Raw genomic sequence first — 22350 nt, 5'->3', positions numbered from 1 at the left:
ACAATGATATAGAGGATCAGCATCAACAACGCGTGTTTACGTGGCAAAAGCCCCGCCCCCTCAATTCTCCTTAACGGGAGCGCGCACGCGTTCTTACCCCCGTCGTCGGCCACAGTCATGGCGGCACCGGTCGCACAGTTTGATGAAGACTGGCAGGATTTTAACGAATTCAAAGCGGCCGAAAAGCCGCACAGCTGGACCGCGGAACCGGAGGATTCACCGGAGACCCCCAGCTTTACCTCTTTTGAGGAGACGCTGAGCGCGAGCTTCCCGCTCTCCAACAACAACGAGTGCACGAGCGTTTGTGTGCGCGCCGTGAGCGAGGGCGAGCTGCTGCGCGACGACGAGTGAGTGACAATATTTGCTCAAAATATAAATGTATCGTAAAACAGAAAATATACAACGTTAAACAGTGTTAGGAAAGTTACTCTAAAATTAATTAATTACTAACTACTAATTACATCTTATACTTTTTAAATTGGATCACTGTACTAATTATTCTGTCTGAAATGTAATTGCATTACTTTCTAAAACACTTATCAACCTCGACCAGATGAAAAATACAAGGATTGTCAATAAACTGTTCTTTTAGTTCTTTCAGCTAAATCATATAAAATCAAATAAATTATTCATGAACTGGCCAAAGAATTTAAAGGGGCAGCATTAAATTAGAAAACATATATTTTAACATTAGATGTTACATTTCAATTTTAAATTCACTATTGATTTATATAGAATTGTTCTAGTCTATACAGTATTTAACACAATTACATCAGAATTAACTGTAATTTACTGAAAAATTAACTTTAAATTTTCAATGAAAAAGTAATTTAATTACAGTAATTAACTACTTAGTAATGCAGTACACCCAACACTGAGGTTAAATCTAGCCACTTTAGATTGATGAGTAGTTTAGTTTTACTTAAATATACAGTTTAGACTCTGAGGGAAGAGGATGTGTAGAAATGTGACTGTCAGTTTTTAGTGAAGCTCTTTGTCTCTTATTTTTCTTCTCTTCCTTTTTGCTCTGTGAGGATTTGGAATGCTCTAACAGAGAATTATGGAAATGTCATGCCAGTGGATTGGAAAACCTCTCACACTCGTTCACTGCACCTCCACACACTGAACCTCCGACCTCAAGAGGTGAGACCCATCCATCCATTCCTCATTCTGTCCGTCCAGTAAGTGCGAACAGTTCTCAATCACACAGATTTGTTTGTTTTTCAGCCGGTGAAGGTCAGTAATCTTGACGTTTCTGATGATGAAGAGCTCAGAGATCAGATGGACATGCACACCATCATCATCTCCTGTGTGAACGAGGAGCCGCTGTTTACTGCAGAACAGGTATAAACACTTTCTATTTGACATGTAATTCTGCACTTAACCTGGCTAAGAATATGTTCCTTCTCTAATCTTTTGATTAGTGTTGATCATAACGTATGGGTGTGTGTGTTTATCAGGTTATAGAGGAGATTGAAGAGATCATGCAACAGTCTCCAGACGGAGAGGAACATGAGAGTCTGTCCCAGTTTGACCTCTCCACGATGTCCCATGATTTAAACACACTCACACATTCGAGATCCAGCAGCAGTTATGAGGAACGTAAGTACTTTGTGTGTGTGTTTGGCACTTTTCAGAGGTAGTTTGGTGCTAAAGGCCAATTTATACTTCTGCGGCGAACCTACGCCGAAGGCTCCGCATAGTAGCCAATGCAGTTGTTTGCATTTATATTTCTGCATTGATGTGTCTGCGTCGTTCTGAGTACACAGCCGAATGCTAGTATTAGTATATTGAGAGTAAATGCCTTCATTTCTAGAATAACTATACATTTAAAAAACAAAGGCAAATGCAATTAGTGGATTCAAAAGTATTTATTAAATTATTGTGCAATAAAAACATGTATATCAAATTATGTATGTATGGCCAGATTTAGGTGCATATTTTTTATTTCACAGTACATGTTACCTGAGAAAATAAATCAGACATGTACTGTATACTTGCTTTTGATTCGCTAAATAATAAATATATATATTCTGGCATTCTTTGAAGCTCCACGCTAAAAAATAAATCAAATTAATACTAGCAGTCATGCAAATTCAATCACTCTCCTTATTATTTGTTGTAGCTTGCAATTTTGTATAATTTGTCCACATAAATCATGAATTTGTGGGAATACGATCACTTTTTTTTTCATGTTTGACAGTGGCGAATAAATGTGCGAAAAACGTTACGTTCTTGGTATTTCTTTATTTGATTAAAATTCCCTTATTTGCATAGTAAAATGTGATTTAAAGTGCTCAGTGATCACCGTTATCTCAAATAATCACAGTTAGATCAATTGATCGTGATCAGGTAATGTTATCATGGCCTAATTATTGAATAATCTTTTGTTTAATTTACAGTTTATTTATTTTAGTTCTACTATTTTCACCTTACCAAAGTTTACTTGCATTGTCTGAGGCAGAAAAAAGTCATATTGGCCATACACCGGTCAGCCACAACATTAAAACCACTGACAGGTGAAGTGAATAACATTGATTTTATCGTTACAGTGGCACCTGTCAATGGTGGGATATATTAGGCAGTCAGTTCTTGAATTTCATGTGTTGGAAGCTTGAAAAATGGTCAAGTGTAAGGATCTGAGCGACTTTGACAAGGGCCAAATAGTAATGGCTGGACGACTGGGTTAGAGCATCTCCAAAATGGCAGGTCTTGTGGGGTGTTCCCAGTATGCAGTTGTTAGGACCTACCAAAAGTGGTCCAAGGAAGGACAACCGGTGAACCGGCGACAGGGTCATGGGCGCCTAAGGCTCATTTATGAGCGAGGGGACTGAGTGAAGGCTAGCCCGTCTGGTCCGATCCCACAGAAGATTTACTGTAGCACAAATTGCTGAAAAACATACTGCTGGCCATGATAGAAAGGTGTTGGAACACACAGTGCATCGCAGTTTGCTGAGTATGTGGCTAAGTAGCTGCAGACCGGTCAGAGTGCCCATGCTGACCATTTACATTTATGCATTTGGCAGACGCTTTTATCCAAAGCGACTTACAGTGCAATTATTACAGGGACAATCCCCCCGGAGCAACCTGGAGTTAAGTGCCTTGCTCAAGGACACAATGGTGGTGGCCGTGGGGTTCGAACCAGCGACCTTCTGATTAACAGCCCTGTGCTTTAGCCACTACGCCACCACCACTACTCCACCACCAGCGAAAGCGCCTACAATGGGCATGTGAGTGTCAGAACTGAATCGTGGAGCAATGGAAGAAGGTGGCCTGATCTGATGAATCATGTTTTCTTTTAGATCATGTGGACGGCCGGGTGTGTGTGCATTGTTTACCTGGGGAAGAGATGGCAGCAGGATGCACTATGGGAAGAAGGCAGGCCGGCAGAGGCAGTGTGATGCTCTGGGCACTGTTCTGCTGGGAAACTTTGGGTTCTGGCATTCATGTGGATGTTGCTTTTACATGTACCACTTAACTAAAGATTGTTGCAGACTACATACACCCCTTCATGGCAGCAGTATTCCCTGATGGCAGTGGCCTCTTTCAGTGGGATAATGTGCCCTGCCACACTGCAAAAATTGTATAGGAATGGTTTGAGGAACATGACAAAGAGTTCAAGGTGATGACTTGGCCTCCAAATTCCCCAGATCTCAATACGATTGAGCATCTATGGGATGTGCTGGACAAACAAGTCTGATCCACAATGGCTCCACCTCACAACTTACAGGATTTAAAGGTTCTGCTGCTAATGTCTTGGTGCCAGATACCACAGGACACCTTCAGAAGTCTTGTGAAGTTCATGCCTTGACGGTTCAGAGCTATTTTGGTGGCACGAGGGGGACCTACACGATATTAGGCATTGTTTTAATGTTGGTATTTTTGTGTGTTTATTTTTTCCTCTCCATTACTGCATATTAAGTTGTTATGCACTAAAATATTTAAATATAATTGCATTTATACATTGACAAAAATTACATGAGTATTATGTGATTATTTGTCAGTTTTCACTACAAACAACACACAAAAACAGTCTTTGTAGCAAAGTGCGTGTTATGTACAAACGGTGCTGTGTTTGTTTGAATGACTGTACAACTTTAGACCATTGATGTTTCATCTTCTCATGGGTCCCATACTCAACATTGTCTCTCTGTCTCAGGGTTACGTGGTCTGTGTGTGTCTGAGCTTCTGGAGCATCTGGAGGAGGTGGAGAGGCAGATCCGTGGTTTCTCAGAGGAGTTGATTGATCATCTAGCTGTGAGGGAGGAGCTGGACTTCGAGAAGGAGGTGAAGAACACATTCATCTCAGCTCTCATCGATGTGCAAAACCGACAGAAAGAACATCGAGACTTGCTGAAGAAGAGGAGGAAGATGAAGACCACAGCAGGTGTCCAGAGATCTGACCGCTCACACGTGCCGGGAACTGTAAGAACGCAAATTACTCATTCGTCAAAACGCATTACCATGCTTTTACAAGTTAAAACTGAAGTGTGTAATTCTTTTGCCACTGGCCTCATCAAACAGAGCTGCATTAATAATCACCTTTTATGTTTGGAATTGCACTGTCCCATGCAGTCTTGCTCTTTTAGAAATCGTAAGAATAGTATTGTAGTAAAAAAAATAGCTACTTTTTTTAAACACATTCCAGAAAACTCCCCCTGTCCTTCATTGGTTCTCAAAGCATATAGTCTCACTACCCTGCACTTACAATATTGGTCAAGCCAGTGTTGCTGTGAGGGGCTGGACAGGCTGCTGAAACCAATAAATATTTTAATAGCACCACAGTGTTACACCTTTAAAAATGGCTTAATAATAATTGAAGCATATTAAGCTGAGATGCAAGGAAAAATTTTAACATTGAAAAAATTACCACAACATATTGCAATGTTTTGTCCAATTAATGAACATATCGCTCTATAGATGCACTTCTTTTTAATTAATCGATCAAAATGAGTTTTTTCTCTTTCAGTATTTGACGACAGTGATCCCGTATGATAGGAATAATGGAGCCCCATCTGTAGAAGATCTGCAGATTCTGACCAAGAGTAAGTCAAGCTGTGTGTGTTAACAACATTTGGATTAAAGCATCTGCGAAATGATTAAATGTAAACGTAAAAAGTCTGATGTTACCAGGTATACTTGAATTTTAATCTCAAATTTCTAATGTAAATTTTAATGTGATATTTGGAGTGCAAAATGTTTTTTTATTATTATTTTAGTGGAGTTATAAGATCACAAAATGTTTTCAACTCCGATAACACCTGTATTTAGTGTGTGTGTGTGTGTGTGTGTGTGTGTGTGTGTGTGTGTGTCAACGTATGTTTCTTTCTTTGTAGTTCTTCATGCTATGCGAGAGGACAGTGACACAGTTCCTCCTCTTCTTACCGACTACATTCTCAAAGGTATCCGATATCACAAACAAAAGAATATCCATCATTGTGATTGTCTGATCATGTATTTGTGTGTTGATGTTTGACTGTCACTTGGTTTTATTTTTACTGTCACTGCGTTTGACCTTTAGCACTGGTGTGAGAAGTGGAAACAGAGGTTTGTTGACCTGTGGAGCACGCACACACACGTGCATCTAATTAAGGATATATCATAGACATCTATTGCTTTTATAGAAGGCAAAAATAATTATCACAGATATTTCTCAAACCCTAAATTTATTATAAAAACGTTTTACTAAAAAAATATATATATATTAGGTCTGTAAATTTTAATGCGTTAATTCAGTACGTTTTTAATTTGTATTAAAAATTACGCTTTAAATAATTTGCATTGAACTTGGATTGGATCTGTTGATCACGTGACCGGCTGAAAATTTAAAGAGAGCTACAAAGAAAAAACTAAATATATGATGATGATTGATATGAAAAAAGGTTATTTTGTACTTTTAAAAAAATTTTGCACTTCTGTTTGTGCAATTAAAAAAATGTAACTCTGTATATGATGCATGGAAGATACATGTACTTTATTTGATAGAACATTACAAATTCATTCTATACAGCCGTGGCCAGAATTATTGGTAGTGACATAAATTTTGTGTTTTGCAAAGTTTGCTGCTTCAGTATTTGTAGATACTTTTTTCACATGTTTCTATGGTATACTGGAAAACAATGATAAGCATTTCATATGTTTTAAAGGCTTTTATTGGCAAAAACATTCAATATATGCCAAGAGTCATTATTTACAGGGTTGGTCCTTGTTCTTCATAACCTCTTATTAGTGCTCTTGAGTTGATCACAGTTTGTGGGCTTCTGCTTGTCCACTCACCTTTTGAGGATTGACCACAGGTTCTCTATGGGATTAAGATCCGGGAAGTTGCCGGGCCACGGATCCAAAATGTCAATGTAATGATCTCCGAGCCACTTCATTATTACTCTTGCCTTGTGACATGGTGCTCCATCATGCTGAAAAATGCACGGATCATCACCAAATTGCTCCTGGATTGTTGGGAGACGTTGTTCTTGCAGGATGTTTTGATACCATTCTTTATTCGTGGCAGTGTTTTTGGGCAGAATTGTGAGAGCCCACTCGCTTGGATGAAAAGAAACCCCACACAACCTCAAGATGCTTCACTGTTGGCATGACACAGGACTGAAGGTAGCGTTCACCTTCTCTTCTCCGGACTATCGATTTTCCAGATGTCCCAAACAGTCGGAAGGGAGCTTTAGAGAAAATAACTTTGCACCAGTCTTTAGCTGTCCAATCCTTGTACTTCCTGCAGAATTTCAGTCTCTCCTTGATGATTGTCTTGGAGAGAAGTGGCTTCTTTGCTGCCCTTCTTGACACCAGGTCATTGTCCAAAAGTCTTTGCCTCCCTGTGCGTGCAGATGCACTCACACCAACCTGCTGCTATTATTGAGCTCTGCACTGGTGGTGACACGATTCCATTGCTGACTCCTCAGGAGGAGACAGTCCTGGCGCTTGCTGGACACTCTGGGACGTCCTGAAGCCTTCTTCACTGCAGATAAACCTCTCTCCTTGGAAGTCCTTGATGATCCGGTAAATGGTTCTTTCAGGTGCAATATTCTTTGCAGCAATTTCCTTGCATTTGAGGCAATTTTGATGCAAAGCCATGATGGTCTTTCTTTAGAGGTAACCATTGCTAACAGGAACACGATGATTGGAAGCACTTCCCTCCTTTTATAGCAATCAGTATGCTCTTATAATGCAATCAGAATGATAGTGATTTCATCTGACTAGTACTCGTTCACACTTCCCCAGGTGCTGCTGATGTGTAAAAATGGTGAAATGTGGGTTTTTGTAAAAAATTTTGCCAATGATGCTTTTTGCAATTATTTCAAATGCATCTGATCACTCTGCACACTAATCTAGAAACAATGTGAATCAACACCACAACAACTGAAGCAGAAAACAAAAAATGTATGTCACTGCCAATACTTTTGGCCACAGCTGTACGTATGTTGGGCAATTCCACGGAAATGTCAACCACATCAGGAAAAAGGAAAAAGTTTTAGGCAAAAGAATAAACCCTCCTTTAAGTTCTATATTATAGTGGTATACTGGATAATGCCATCCAGACTGCACGAGGATGCCGCTTCCTCACACAGCGCTGATTGAAGCAGTGAATACGGACTGTATTTTAAAACGCGGCCTTTTGAGGTTTAGTAATCGCACAAGGCCATATTGGGATTGTAATATTATTTAAATCAATCATGCAGCATTAATGGATATCATACTGATGTCTCAGAAGTCTGCTGGTTTCAAAGTGTTTTGGATGGTTTCCGTCATGTAGCCTATAGGTGAGTGCCACTTTCACAACTGTCATGTGGAAGCATTTACATTTGTTTGATTTTTTTTTTTCATATTAATGTGAGAACAAGAGAGTAAAAATGAAATGTTACATGTTCTTAGTAGTGCCAACCCTTTTTATTACATATTGTAGCTATTATTATTTCTGCATTGTACATTTTAAATTATTTATTGCAATGAATGTGGTAGAAAGGGCTCTTTGAAAAATGAAAACTAAGCCATGAAAAAAATAAACTGTTACACCCCTAATTTATCAGCTTTTATATAGGCTTGTACAATATAATATTATGACATTAATAATGTGAATTTAAATGAAAATGTATAATAAAAATTAAGAGTGTGGCCCTAGAAGCTACATGGATCCAGCATTGTGAACCATGAGCTTTCCAAAGTTTAGTAGCCCTGCTCTACATCATTTGTTCCCTGTTTGACTGAACCACAAGACATCACTGTGGCCTCCAAGCATCACTCTGGAGCTCTCTGAGCTTGATTTGTTATGCCTGAAGTAGAAAACACGCCCCCTCATTACCATGTGGAGAAAGAAATGCATAAATGTAGAAATAAATAAATGAATGCATAAATAAGGACATAAATGTAGAAATACTCAAATTGAAACATTTTATTTCATATTTTTTTGCAAATATTTTCTTTGTTTTTAATAATGTTATATTCGGTCCTCCATACGGTGCATTCCTAGTATCAATGTTTGGAAAGCAGCAGGGGTTTTAAATGCTCTAGGCTTCAATTAGAGTTTAATTTGAGCTGAATTAATTGCAGGAAATTGTGGAGAACAACAATTAAATTAAGAAATAAATGTTTTATGCAGTACTCAATGTTATGGAGTTATTCCCAGTTGATTCCTGCTTCACCTGATTGCCTGAGGTCTGATGGCTGACTGCTCATTTATCGAATCATTTCTGTTCTTTCAGTGCTGTGTCCCACTTAAAGTTGTGGAGCTGAATACTGGCTTATCTCATCGGTATGGATGACATCTATTTGTCTGCACCTGCGGATGATATTCCTTTATAATAATGCACAGAATTTACCCCAAGTGGCATTTTATTTGTTCATCTGAATGTATTTTTTTGTTTTATGTCGATTTCATCAAGTGTGCATGCTAGATTGCAGTATTTTAGTTGGTTAGTTTTAGTTTTTTTGCAGAATGACTCTATTTCCTAATGCAGTTCATGTATCCGTATCAGTGTTGTACCGTTTCCTCTATTTTAGTTGATCTTTTAGCACAGTGGAGCTATTGTGTAACATGTAGCGGCACATTTACATTGACATCATATTCAGATGAGTTGGTTTTCAACTGCAGGTCTTTGCTGTTTCCTTTTCTGGATGTAGAAATTCAATCCATCAGACGAGTGGAACAGTTTTTAGGAAGTCTTTAGCAGCTGGTGGGCTTTCTAATAATCTGAATGCAATGTTTCCAGCCAAGATTGGAAAACATGGTAGGGAAGTCGTGTATGTAGCTGTAAAGTAATTTTAAAGGTTATTATAATCTCAGCACAAAAACCTTTGTCTTTCAGCGAGAGTTGAACAGATTAATCTACAGCAGCACTTAATGAACAACAGATTTTTGCTAGGAATCTTTGACTTGTACTGCACTGTCAATCTCTTAACAGCTCTGGGGTTTGCGCTTCTAAATGCTCAATAACAGTATTAATATTATTTTAATGACGTTTGTCATATTAAGTTCACGAGTGAGAAGCAGTTGCTCAGTTAAAGATTGAAGGGTTGGATCTTTGACCTCATGAAGTGAGTGTATTGACTGAGATATTGGCAGAGGAACATGGTTTAATATAAGAAGTGCATAACATTTTACAAATCTTTGCAATTTGATTTCTGTTGTTGGGTGCAAAGAAATAACTACAGTACAAAAAAACACTACTAAAGAGGTAAACACATCTGTCTGGCCTCACTGAGGTCCTGTACTGAGATTGAATGATTGTCACAGACTTCTTTGATTGTTTTTCTTGATTGATGACACACAGATCAGAGATGATATTTTTGTATGTGTAGTTGTAAATGCTGAATGTTGTTTTTTGAGGTTGAGATCTCCTGTCGAGTCCTGCAGATGCACAACCTTAAACTCAGGAAGAAATCATGTGTCTGTATGAAATAAATGTCACCATGGTCATAGTATGTGCAGCCCTGGAATGCTCATGTTAAAGGGATAGTACAGCCAAAAAACAAAACAAAAAAAAATCTGTTAACATTTACTCTATCCTCATGTTTTCTGCAACCTGTATGATTTTCTTTCTTCCATGGAACACAGAAGGGAGCTGTTTGGCAAAATGATGGCCCCCTTTACACCATGTATTACGATGTGTGATCCGATAACATATGGTCAGGTGAGACAAATTGCTGTTTACACCTAGACGTTTAAATTCATCTTCTGTGACCACTTGTGTTCGTATTTGGAGGGGAGGGTCTCTATTTCATGACGACATGCATAAATCACTCTGTCAGTGTGTTGCTGCAGGATACTAAAGCATAACAAAGTCAGAAAAGACAATTAAACAAAAAAAGCATGATAAAGAAACTGTGTGCCGTTTCTCCCAGATGCGGTTGAAATTTAATCTTAAGCACAAATGCAATATGTCAAGCAGAATGATCCGTTATCCTTGCTTCTCATCTGTGTTGATATCAAACACACTTAAGATCCGTGAAGCTTTTTACATTTTCCAATAGGGTGGTTATTTCCTTTTTGAAGCTGCTACTAAACCGCAAAGTTTAAACTCTTGTTTTAGCGCAGCAGTTGAATGACAGGTGAGGTGTGGCGCTTCACTGCTGCCGGGACTCCTACAGGGCGGAATAACGCTTCCACCTCAAATGTGTGTTTTTTTAAAAAAATGTTTTTTACCACATTCGTATATGTGATTTTTGTGATTCAATCACATAACATTTTAGACCTCTATTTAGGGCTGACCACATGTGATCGGATCACCCGAAATGCATCTTAATACAGGTGGAAATGGTCACCCCTCACTTTTATTGTTTGGAAAAAGATGCCATGAAAGTGAATGGAGACTGATTTTGGAGCAATATTAGAGCAAGTAAATTATACAATTCTAATGTTTTGGACTAACTATTCCATTAAAGCAAGTAAAGGTTTTTTTTTTTTTTTGTTTTGTTTGTTTGTTTAAATTGTCCATGTTTGATTGAGATTAAGGTCAATTTTGTTTCGTGTTTGTAACTCATTCAGAATAAAAATGCACTTTGAATTTGTCTCTAAAAGGGAATAGAGCAGATTTCGTTAAACACAACATTCACCTAAAACATTAGTGAACTACAACTCTTATATGTAGCTCTTTGAGTTGTCATGAATATGTTTGTCAGGTTGAAGTGGCCTGACGCACACAAACATATTAGTCAAGTTCATCAGGGTACACATTCTATAATAACTAGAGATTATATATTTATAAAAACAATAATCAAGTGCTGCCTTTGTAAGTACATGAAGTTTTGTACATTTGAAACTGACCTTATTTGTAATGCAAAGTTCTTTTGGTCATTTTAAATTCATATTTTATAAGCAAACATGTATGTAGCCGAACAGTTTTTAAATAAAGTTTTCTGTTCATATCTACTGTGGTTTTGTGTTTGTGAGTTATAAGTAACAGGGTCCCTACGTCATGGAAATCCTAAAAAAGAAAATATGAGGTAATTTTACAATTGTTTTCTAGACATGATGTTATGGAAATTTCTATACTGAACGAAAATATGTCTAGTTTTCTCTTTTCTAAAGCACCTAATTGGCTAAATATAGCTCTTTTGTAGAGATTGTGTAAAGTAAAACTTGCACAAAAGCCATAATGATGTCTGGTTTGTTATATTATGAATATTCTGAATGAAAATATTTACAATTCTGTATTCAGTAATCACAAATGTCATGGAAATTCAAGTGTCAAAAAGGGTGGGAACCCTAAAGAGAAGTTTGTACTTTAGTCATTGAGTATCACTCATCAGGAAAAAAATGACAAAAATAATGTGTATATTCGTTATATTATTAATATATTTAGCTGTGTCTACATTCACAATAGAATAGCCTCTCGTAACTTTAAATGTTTACCATTAAATTGCAACACTGATTTCTTAAAAAAAAAAAGGAATAACATAATCTTCCATCTGTTATAAAGGTGTCACATAAGTGAAACTAAACAGTTTACAAATGTAACCATGTCAGCCGAACTTTGAACAGTACAGAAATATTAGTGTTTTTCAGTTTTCTTGTTCATTTTTCCATTTGTATGAATTAGTTTCCTCTTGTGGCTGTTTGTGTTAGTCACATGATCAGTGTCACCGGTTTAAGATACATTTTCAGAGCAGCTCAGAGTTCAGTAATACATGTAAGATGATGTTTGGAGAAAGTGTCAATCCTGCCCATGCGTCTCCTCAGAGGTCATGATGAAGGGTCAAAGGTTGGTGTCCGTGAACATTGTGTGTTCTTTCCTTACTGTGCTAAAGCCTTTGATGGTGTCCACAAACTCCTCACCCTCAAACTGAATAAAGCAATAAATTATAAATACAGTGGCCCCAAAATGTATTTAGACATTTGAGCATCATTTAAAAATGCATTAATGTTTTTTCATCATATAACAATATATAGAAATGGCATTTATTTGAAGGAAGAAAGTGCTTTTCTGGTTGTCAAACGATAGTGGAACATGATGTCTATATGTAGTATGACAAACTGTAATACTATTTAAATATATAAATGGCAGGATTCTCACCAGGCCGTTCTCAAGCTGTCTGAAATGTGGCTCCCATGCATCTTGATCTTTACTATCCATCAGCTGACTGATGCTGCGCTGTAACGGGTTCTGTGTGTACAAACCTGAGACAGTCACTAAACCTGTCTCACCCTCAGCAGATCCGTCTCCCTCAATCACTTTACTCTCAATCACCTCCTGAAAAACATTACAACATGATGTGAGATGACATGTCACTTCTCGAAATGGCTTTGTCATGTTCGAATTCTTTGTAAAACAGGATAGGTAAAGTTTGTTAAGACAAACTTCGATGTTGGTTTGACAGAGCCTTGTCTGAAAGTTCAAACTAGTTTTAAAAGTTTGATGGTTATACAGACATAACGGTAATTCAAACAGCCAGATAGATAAATAGACTCAAAGGGAGACTGTGCAACTTAAGCAGATTTAAGGAATATTCTGCGTTCAATGCAAGTTAAGCTCAATCAACAGCATTTGTGGCATAATGTTGATTACCGTACAAATGTCAATTCGTCCCTCCTTTTCATTAAAAAAGCAAAAATCGAGGTTACAGTAAGTCATTACAATTGAAATGAATGGGGCCAATCCATAAATGTTAAAATACTATTTTAAAAGTATAGCCATTATCTGTAAACAATATGCATGTTAACATTATTATAATGTGATAAAATCACTTGCAGTGTAAAGTTATATTCAATTTTACAACTGAATATATTTATTCACATTTCTGCCATGAAACCCTTTCTTTTTTTAAAGAAAAGGAGCAACGAGTAAAATGATTTGAATGCTGATGATTGAGCTTAACTTGTATTGAACCTGGAATATTCCTTTAAATGCCTTTTGTGTGTTTATTTACATTTGAATTTTTTGACAGTTGGGGTGTGAATTAATGAGAATTCCGTTGACTGATTTGAACATTCCGTCAATGTAAGTCTATGAAATGTTTCCAATTTTTCATCATCCGCTGTGTGAAAACTGTAAGTCCGATCAATTAAAAAAGACATGGCACCCTCTTCCAGAACAGTCAGAAGGTCTGTACCAAGTTTGGTGGATATAGCATTAGACTTCTAGGAGTTAGTGATAGAAACGTTTGTCTCGGTTCATGGAATTTTGAGGGGAAAAACGGAAATGGAAATTGTAGAATAACAGTATGTAAAGCATGAATTGCATTATTTTACAGGTTTAAATTTAGATTTAAGATTATTTTCAAACCATTCAAGTTTGTAAAATGGCACTATTTTAAAAGTTTGTTTTTTTTTTAGATATTTTGGCAAAAATAAATATTTTATTTTATTTATTATTTTTGGTAATCCTGTACATGTGAATGAGTGTCTGACCTCCATGTGCATCGTGAAGGCCTTCAGTGTGACGCTGTTTGGCGATCCCACCGATTCTGGAACCGTGTCAAACTGCGTTGAGAATAAACATACCGTTACATCTCACCTTCCTGTTAGTGTGCTTTCAAGTTTAAATCACGTGTAAAATATGTATATGTGGACTGTTTAGGGAGCACATGTTTTTAGAAGTAATTGGTAACACTTGTCTCACCAGGTAGGAGTTGCCTGAAGGGTAAACAGCCCGTGGACTGCTGTGCTGCAATGTCATTGGGACGAGGGGTGGGCGTTCTCGGGTGAACGGCTGTTTATTGAGAGCCTTTTGTAAAACTACAGCAAGAATAACAGCCAACAGCAACAGCCCAATTCCTGCCATAACCACAATGAACCACAGCTCACGATAGAACGGAGAACCCCCGTCCCCTGTACCCGGTCGACCTGCGGCAGACATGGGCGTTTCAAGACCTGACATCACAAAACAGCAGACTGGTTGACATCTTGTGCCGACAGAATTTTCTGTATTACACAGTTTTAAAGGTGGTATATAGGCTGTAATAGATAAGGACAAATAACATCTTTGAATAAAACACTATAATTTACCAACAATGTACATGTAAAGAATTTGCAGAGACAATAGAACAGGAATCGGGGAATCATTCATTTTAAATGATGAAATGAGCAAGCAAAAGTGGCCATTGGCGATCAGATATGTGTGTCTGGCAATGCTCAGCGGCTATATGTGGAATGGCACTCTACCATACTACTAATACTATTTCTGCAGTATGCAAACAGTTCACACTATGTGAATTTTATGTGTGTGTAACTGTAGCTAGCTGGTAGGTAGCTGTGCAGTGTGTAAACCTCAGCCTTTAGCCTCCTTGTTGGTGCGCCCGCCTCCCATGCTAGAGGCCATGGTTCAAATCCCGCTCAGAGCGGGTCAAGAAGGTCCGGTAACAGTGGTGCAGTGACCCGGATGGGAGTGAGGTTTGGGGGTGTGAGTGTAACCGTAGCCAGCTGGTAGTTAGCTGTGCAGTGAGTAAACCTCACTCCCCTGGCCTCAAGAGGCACATAAGCGACTGACGCTAGAGGTTGTAGCCTTTAGCCTCCTCGTTAGTGTGCCTGCCTCCCATGCCAGAGACCCTGGCTCAAATCCCTCTCAGAGCAGTTCGAGAAGGTCCGGTGACAGTGGTGCAGTGACCCGTATGGGAGTGAGGTTTAGGGGGGTGAGTGTAACCGTAGCCAGCTGGTAGTTAACTGTGCAGTGAGTAAACCTCACTCCCCTGGCTTCAAGAGGCGCACTAACGACTGACGCTAGAGGCTGTAGCCTGTAGCCTCCTTGTTAGTGCGCCGGTTCGAATCCCGTTGGCAGTGGGTCGAGCAGTACTGGTGACGTCCAAGGAATTAACCTACTAAATTTGGTAATGTATGCAGTATACAACCAGATCTCACTGTGCAAAATACTGTATCTAACACTGGAAATGCAAGGTGACGTTGAGTGCATTGCAATGTGACGAATGTGTCGGCAGCAATATCAAACACAATTTTTGACGTCTCATAAACACTTTAATCGCACTGCCAGACAAAGTTAAGTAATTTGGACAAAAAAAATGGAATAAAATGATAAGTAAAATTTTATTTTGGAGAAATAGTAAGAGTAGTATGGTAGTATGCCATTCCGGACTCATGCGGTTCACTACTAAACATTTACAGTTACATATACTGCATACTGTTTCACTTTTAAACATTTGTAGGCTGCATTCAGTTTAGACTACTGCACAGCATGCAATAATTACTACTCTTGAATTTCATTTTGAACACAGCCTAAATGTCACTTCTCTCTGGTTTCACTGAAGATCTGTGCTGATCATCCTTCGTAATCACATAGCCAGAGATCTCTGTAATGAGACACGCTGGTTCTGGGTTTCTCTCTCACACTAAGTGAAGATGCTGAAAATTTCTCATCATCATTTTTCGTTTTTTAATACGGATGCTTAAACATATAGATATATTTGTAAAAGGGGCACTTAGACCCATTGCAAAGCAGTAATGATCTGATGGGCAGAATTCTAGAAGAATTCAATATACTGTAGGTCCATACAATGCAAGTGAATGGTGACAAGAACTCCAAAAGCTCCAAAAAGGAGGTCAAGTCAGCATAAAAGTAACACATACGACTCCAGTGGTTTGATCCATGTCTTCTGAAGCGATCCAAATAGTTTTGGGTGAGAACAGACCTCCTATTTCACTATAAATCTTGTCATTGCAGTCTCTAGGCACAATCACAGTTTCAAGCTCGATTAAACTTCCTAGCGCTTGAGGCATGCACAGAGAGCTAGATGGTGCTATAGGAAGTGTAATCAAGCTTGAAATCATGATCGCCAAGGAGACTGTTGTCAAGATATACAGTCAAAAAGGAGTTACATTTTGGTCTGTTCTCACCTAAATCGAACTAGATCGCTTCAAAAGACATTGACTAAACCACTGGAGTCTTACGTATTACTTTATTGCTGACTTTATCTCATTTTTGGAGTTCTGGTCACCATTCGCTTGCATTGTATAGACATACAGAGCTGAGATTTTCTTCTAAACATCTTCGCAAGTGTTCAGCAGAATTTTTTTCCAATTTTGGGCGAACTTCCCCTTTAATGTATATTCTTGTGCCTAATATTGTTTAACCTTGTAAGTATGCTACATTGTTGTCCAGTTACTGTCTTAGAAATAAAAACATGTTTGCACCTTTACTTAAATTTTGAGTACATGTCTTAACTTTTGGCAGTTTGATCAAATGATGAATAAAAAAAATAGTGTGCACAATTAATTGTAGAGTGTACAGTATTGCACACAGTTTGCTCCAGGGCCGGCCCGAGGCATAAGCGAACTAAGCGGCTGCTTGGGGCCCCCTGGTGGCCAGGGGGCCCCCCAATCATTTTAAAATTATTATTATTATTATTTTTTTTTTACAATTAAACAACTTAAACGAGTGATATAAATGAATGAATGAATATGAATGAATAATTCAAGACAAGAAAATTCTGATTTGTTGTCGACAACTGCTGCTGTTGCCAGCGTTTGAGTCATGCGCATACACACTAGACACCTCGCGACGGCTGTCACGGCTCGCGTGCGTGCATTGACAATTCGCGCGGCGCGGGCGCGCACGTCACGGTAATAAATAAGCAAGCCGCCTAGTCATGTCAGAAAAAAGGACGTATCCCTCTGGTGCCGAAAAAGAAAAAGAAAAGGACCGAGGAGGAGAAAAAAGAGCGAGATAAAGGTATGTTTGCATGATTGTTTACAGTATGTTTTGTGCAGCAGCAGCACAAATTGTGCTCACGTCACTTGAGGTAAAAGCTAGCTAGTCATCATGACTCATGTCATGATGTCATGATATTTATCAGCCACCCATCACCAGAGCTAAATCCCGCCATCAACAGTGAAATATCTCCCATTATTAATATACATTTGTAGGTGTGTATTTCACGTATATTGATAGTTAAAGACAACTTTGGAGTGCTGCTCAATTTTAGGGAGCTAGATCGAAAGGTCCGGAGGAACAATGTGAGCTTCTTGGGGAAAACTCTCTTGTGGAGAGGAGGCTGATATTGATGGTAGCGCACTGGCATTAGAGATGGAGAGTCTTCCTGAACTTCCCCAAACTATGATGACTGCCTTTGAGCTTCTCACATACCTCTCACAAAATGAGATGTGTGAGCTTTACCCAAATCTTTGGGTAGCTCTCAGGATTGCCTGCACTCTGCCTGTGACAGTTGCCTCAGCAGAGAGGAGCTTTTCCAAGCTCAAATTGATAAAAACATACTTGAGATCATCAATGGCCCAGGAAAGACTAAGTGGACTTGCAGTCATTAGTATTAATAACAAAGTTGGCCAAGCAATACCATACAATGATGTCATCAGTGACTTTGCCTCCAGAAAAGCTAGGAAGGAACGATTTTGAGGTCATTGTTGTACAATTGTCATTGTTGAACCCTTGCTGTTCTTATGTTTGCTTTCATTATTTAAGTATCTTTATTTTTGATTATATTAATGTTTGTCTATTTTGGTTTTATTTAAAAGATTGCACATTTAATGCACATTTGCAAATAATTTATTTTATATGTTTTGTGACAGTTTGTATTTAGAAGTTTTAATAAAAGAGTGAAGTATTGTAAGTATCGTTTATTTATTTATTTTGTATTAATACATAACCTCACTGTATTCGTTTATAATATTCTCTATAACATTATAGCGTGACATTTGTGTCAATAATCTTCTAGCATAGGTGATTCTGCGTGGTGGGAGGGGGGCCCCCAAATCAAATTCTGCTTAGGGCCCCCAAGAGGCTCGGGCCGGCACTGGTTTGCTCTGTTTAATACCGCACGTTCTGTAAATGTAAATTCGAAATAAATTCTATAATTGCATACAGTGTAAAGTAATAACTCGAAATACTCCAGAGATAGAAAGAATAGTATGCTAGCATGCTATTCCAAAGAGCCTGTGAAACATCTAACATTCATATTTAAAAAACATTTTGTCCAAAGTGGCGTATCTCTCTGTCTGACTCACATAGAAAACAATACAGATCAAATGTGGAGCTCAAACAGTCCTTTAGAATGATTATAAACTCTACAGACAGAGAAAGACAGGTTCAGTAGTACTCACCAGCATCTGTGTCCGTAGTTCTTGCTCTTAGAGGGGCTCATGGACCCCACGAGTGTGTGTGGCATGAGATAAGGCCCTCAAACTGAGAGAGACATTAAAATGACCTGAGAATCAATCAGCATTTTAGCAGATGGTAGTCCTGGTACCCTTAATAGTAGTTGAGATCAGAGAATACCAAGATCAAGCTATTCCTACTTTGTAGTCGACTCAAGGTGAGTGAATATGGAAAGGACAAGAACCGTGTGTGTGTGTGGTGTGTAAGGTGTCTCTGCAGCTGTAATTGTACTCCTGGGCACTATGGTAACAGTAGGTGAGAGAGAGATCAGTTACCACAGTAAAACGGTGTCATTATTATATGACCTAGTCAACACATAAACCCAATTGATCTGATACACACCATTTGTTTCTACCTGTGTTACACTCACTCTTTTCATCCACACATTCTCCATGCAACAGAAATTCAGATGTATCAAGCAATGTCATGTTAGTTGCCTTATGATGTTTCAGAAGATCAAGTGTCAAGGTGTGGAGTAAAACGGCTTACAGCCGACACACCTTTAATGCCATTCATCTTAAAGGCTTTCATGCTCACTTTTGGGGTTTTCTTTGTAATTGTGATGTAGTTTATCTTCCAATGTTATGCTTAACCCTGGAGAACCCAAGAACCCTTTTCTTCTTTGGAAAATTATGAACTATGCATTAAATTACTGCTATAAGTTCACTGAACACCAAAATATCCACTTTTTTAATTTTAACCCTTTATTCCTTAATTTAGGATTAGGGCCAAATTTGACCCATTGGGCTTTAGGCGTATCATTTCAAAGAATCACAATAACAAACACTGTCAATGCAAACTATTTTAAATTTAGGAAAATAATCAGTCAACCACACAGCTACATTTAACAATGTTTTTTTTTTTATTTATTTGTTGCATGTTAGAACTGGATTTCAAATGTACAAACACTTTGGCCAATGGAAACAAGAACACAAGGCCAAAATCACTACCTGAAAAGAACTAACACCATGGGTCTTTGCTTATCCAAAAATCTGTTCTGCTAGAGAGAGGAACTCACACTAGACATTGTGGTAGTCTTTGAAACAATTTCTTATTTTGTTGATGCAGAGAGGAACTGCACATTTTTCACAGTGCATTTCAGTTTTGAGGTCCTTGCACACAGCACATCGACGGCGATTTTCCTCCTTGACAGGCCAATGGGCGATTTGGTCGAAACGAACATCTGCACTCTTATAAACTCGAACAAATCTTGGTGGTGGCGGGGAGGAGCGGCCAGGAGTTGGTGGCCTACCCCGCCTTCTTGCTGTTCCAACTTCAACCAAGCCTTGAGCAACCAAACCCTGAAACTTGCGAAGTTTGAGTACTTTCGATCCAGTGATTCCCTGTGCCTCACAGTCATGCTGGTAAAGAAGCCATGCGTTGATCACCGCAACAGACACCGCAAGAAATGCCAGAAAAGTATCATATACCAGCGGCGGGTCCTGATGCGAAATTTACAGCGTGCAAGATGCGCATCCAGCATGTCTACTCCTCCCATGGAAGCGTTGTACTCCTTGATGATATTCGGCTGATCAATGTTGGTGTACTCTTTTTTTGGACTTGTCCCAGCGCCGAGCTTTTCCAAAAGGCTCTGGTCCAGCATATGTTGACATCAAACTGACTGCTTTCGTGTCTTGCCATTTCAAACAAACAGTGTTGGTGTTGGACTCGATTCGATAATCATAGGATCCACGGCCTTTCTTGGACAGGTCTTTGTCCATTATCAGGTTGCACTTCAACATTCTTGGGCAGAAGATTCACTACCATCACTTTCATGCGGTTGAAACAATTCATCAGAATCGCTATCGCTGTCCAATTCAGGGCCAAAGTCACTATCATCAGCTTCAAGTTGCTCCAATCCTTGTATGACAGTGATCTTTCTCTGTTGCTTTCCCTGTCCTGAAAAGGGAGCGGCCATACTCCCTGAAAATATATACTGCTTTATTAGTCTCTGGCCCTGTACTACTGAGGTAACTTAGTAAAATATATTATACAAATGAAATTATTTCATGGCTTTAGCCAAATACAGGACTGTCACCATTCTCCATCAAAGTCACTCAAAGAACCAAAGGGTCATTTTTGACCCGACATTTGTTTAACCCATACACCCAGAGGGTCATTTTTGGCCCATCGTTTTTTGAACTAGCTCAGAGTCGCTAATTTATCCAAAAATAATATAAAACGTACTTCTAGGCATTCTGCAAGCTAATACTAAATAGATTAACAAAAATACACAATTTTACCAACCGCTGGTTTGCTGAGAAGACGATTTTGTTCGGATAGGTTTCCAGCTCAACAAAACAGCATGTGGTCAGCCATCTTGTTACTACCACTCTGGCACTTGTGAGTTCAATATTCATCCACTAGGTGTCTCTATGCAGGGGCCGGAAGTGGCACTGTGGGCTTTTGAAGTTAAATTTGACAATTTTTATTTTTTTGTTCATTTTGGGTAGCAGCAATTAACAGCGGCCAAATTTGACCCCGTGGGTTCTCCAGGGTTAAAATTTCTGATTAAAATGTCTTAATCAGTATTTTAGTCTTGTTTCAAGATCAAATAGCCAAGCATCCTTAAAAAAAGATAAACTTATTTAAAAAACAAAACTTCTCTTTAGAGAGAATATACCTTGAAAAGTTGTTGTTTTTCACCCCATTGGCAAAATTTTTTTCTTTTATGTGTGAAACTAACACAATTCATTTTTTTTCATTTTTTTAAACAGCTATTGACGTTTACGTTGAGTACAATTCCAGATCCCTCTCAGAAAGACGGGGCTCAAAGAAAAGTTTCCCACGGGTAATTATGGCATTGTTTTGGCATTCATGTAGCCGACATATTGTACAATCATGCTGCATGTTTCTTATATGGCAATGTGGCATGGGGGGCGTGGTCGTGTGTCGGTCTGCGGGAGAGAGAGTGCGCGGTAAGGCTTGTCACCTGGTTTGTAATTACCTCTAACACCTGTGTCTTGTTATAGCGATACGGAGAGAGATCGTTAGCGGTAATTACAAACCAGGTGACAAGCCTTACCGCTCTCTCTCTCCCCCGCAGACCGACACATGACCACGCCCCCCATGCCACAGGCATGTTTTTTCTTTTCTTCTTTTACCTCCATTGCACAGTGTGTATTTTAACCCTATAAAGCCATGTGTATCAAATATGATACACAACGTTTGACGGCTCCTATTTCACTCTCTTCAAGCTGATGAGCCAAACAACCAATGGTATGTAAGTTTCACATATTTATGGCGCCATCTAGGGGTTATTTGTGGAAAAAGAGGTTTTAATGTTTTAATGCCTATTTAAAATGCCGGCAGACTTGCGTAAAAAGTGACTCTTATGTTGGGATAAATTACTGCCTGTTTTAATAAAATAAAAGTGACAGTAATAACTTTATTGTTACTGATATTTTAAGATGAGTATTTTCTGAATATATCAACTTGTGTTTGGTTAAGATTTTGAATACAATTTTTCTGAAAATCCCCCTTTGTGTTGGCCTGGGTAGCTCAGTGAGTATTGACACTGACCACCACCCCTGGAGTAACAAGTTTGAATCCAGGGCATGCTGAGTGACTCCAGCCAGGTCACTAAGCAACCATGGCCCGGTTGCTAGGGAGGGTAGGGCCACATGGGGAAACCTCGTTGTCATCGCTATAATGCGGTTCGCTCTTGGTGGGGCACATTGTAAGGTGTGCGTGAATGCGTGGTAATGAGCTCAACAAGCCACGTGATAAGATGCGCGGATTGACGGTCTCAGATGCGGAGGCAACTGAGATTCACTCTCCGCCAACC

General features: G+C 38.9%; 1 protein-coding gene and 1 long non-coding RNA gene across 2 annotated transcripts in view; both read left to right on the top strand.

The window, feature by feature from the left end:
• Positions 1-107: 107 nt before the first annotated feature.
• On the top strand, positions 108-11336 carry fez2b (fasciculation and elongation protein zeta 2b). The gene is made up of 8 exons (XM_052096606.1): positions 108-347; positions 1035-1143; positions 1228-1344; positions 1461-1602; positions 4160-4425; positions 4970-5045; positions 5337-5402; positions 8709-11336. Exons 1-8 carry the CDS (start codon positions 118-120, stop codon positions 8723-8725), a joined length of 1023 nt encoding a protein of 340 aa, XP_051952566.1. The 5' UTR covers positions 108-117; the 3' UTR covers positions 8726-11336.
• A 5683-nt stretch (positions 11337-17019) lies between these two features.
• LOC127622507 (uncharacterized) overlaps positions 17020-22350 on the top strand; it is a 16854-nt gene continuing 11523 nt past the window's right edge. The window contains exons 1-2 of the long non-coding RNA XR_007967975.1: positions 17020-17123; positions 21281-21354. This is a non-coding gene — a long non-coding RNA (uncharacterized LOC127622507). The remainder of the gene's footprint in view (positions 17124-21280; positions 21355-22350) is intronic.

This window comes from Xyrauchen texanus, chromosome 28 (genome assembly GCF_025860055.1).
Source record: "Xyrauchen texanus isolate HMW12.3.18 chromosome 28, RBS_HiC_50CHRs, whole genome shotgun sequence".
Taxonomy (NCBI): domain Eukaryota; kingdom Metazoa; phylum Chordata; class Actinopteri; order Cypriniformes; family Catostomidae; genus Xyrauchen; species Xyrauchen texanus.
This window is presented reverse-complemented; position numbering and strand designations above follow the sequence as displayed.

Bases quoted from the DNA above. Each gene is read 5' to 3' on its own strand.
- fez2b (XM_052096606.1), top strand. From the start codon at position 118: ATGGCGGCACCGGTCGCACAGTTTGATGAAGACTGGCAGGATTTTAAC. The intron at 1,144-1,227 runs GTGAGACCCATC...TTTGTTTTTCAG, and splicing joins TGAACCTCCGACCTCAAGAG to CCGGTGAAGGTCAGTAATCT. The intron at 5,046-5,336 runs GTAAGTCAAGCT...CTTTCTTTGTAG, and splicing joins TCTGCAGATTCTGACCAAGA to TTCTTCATGCTATGCGAGAG.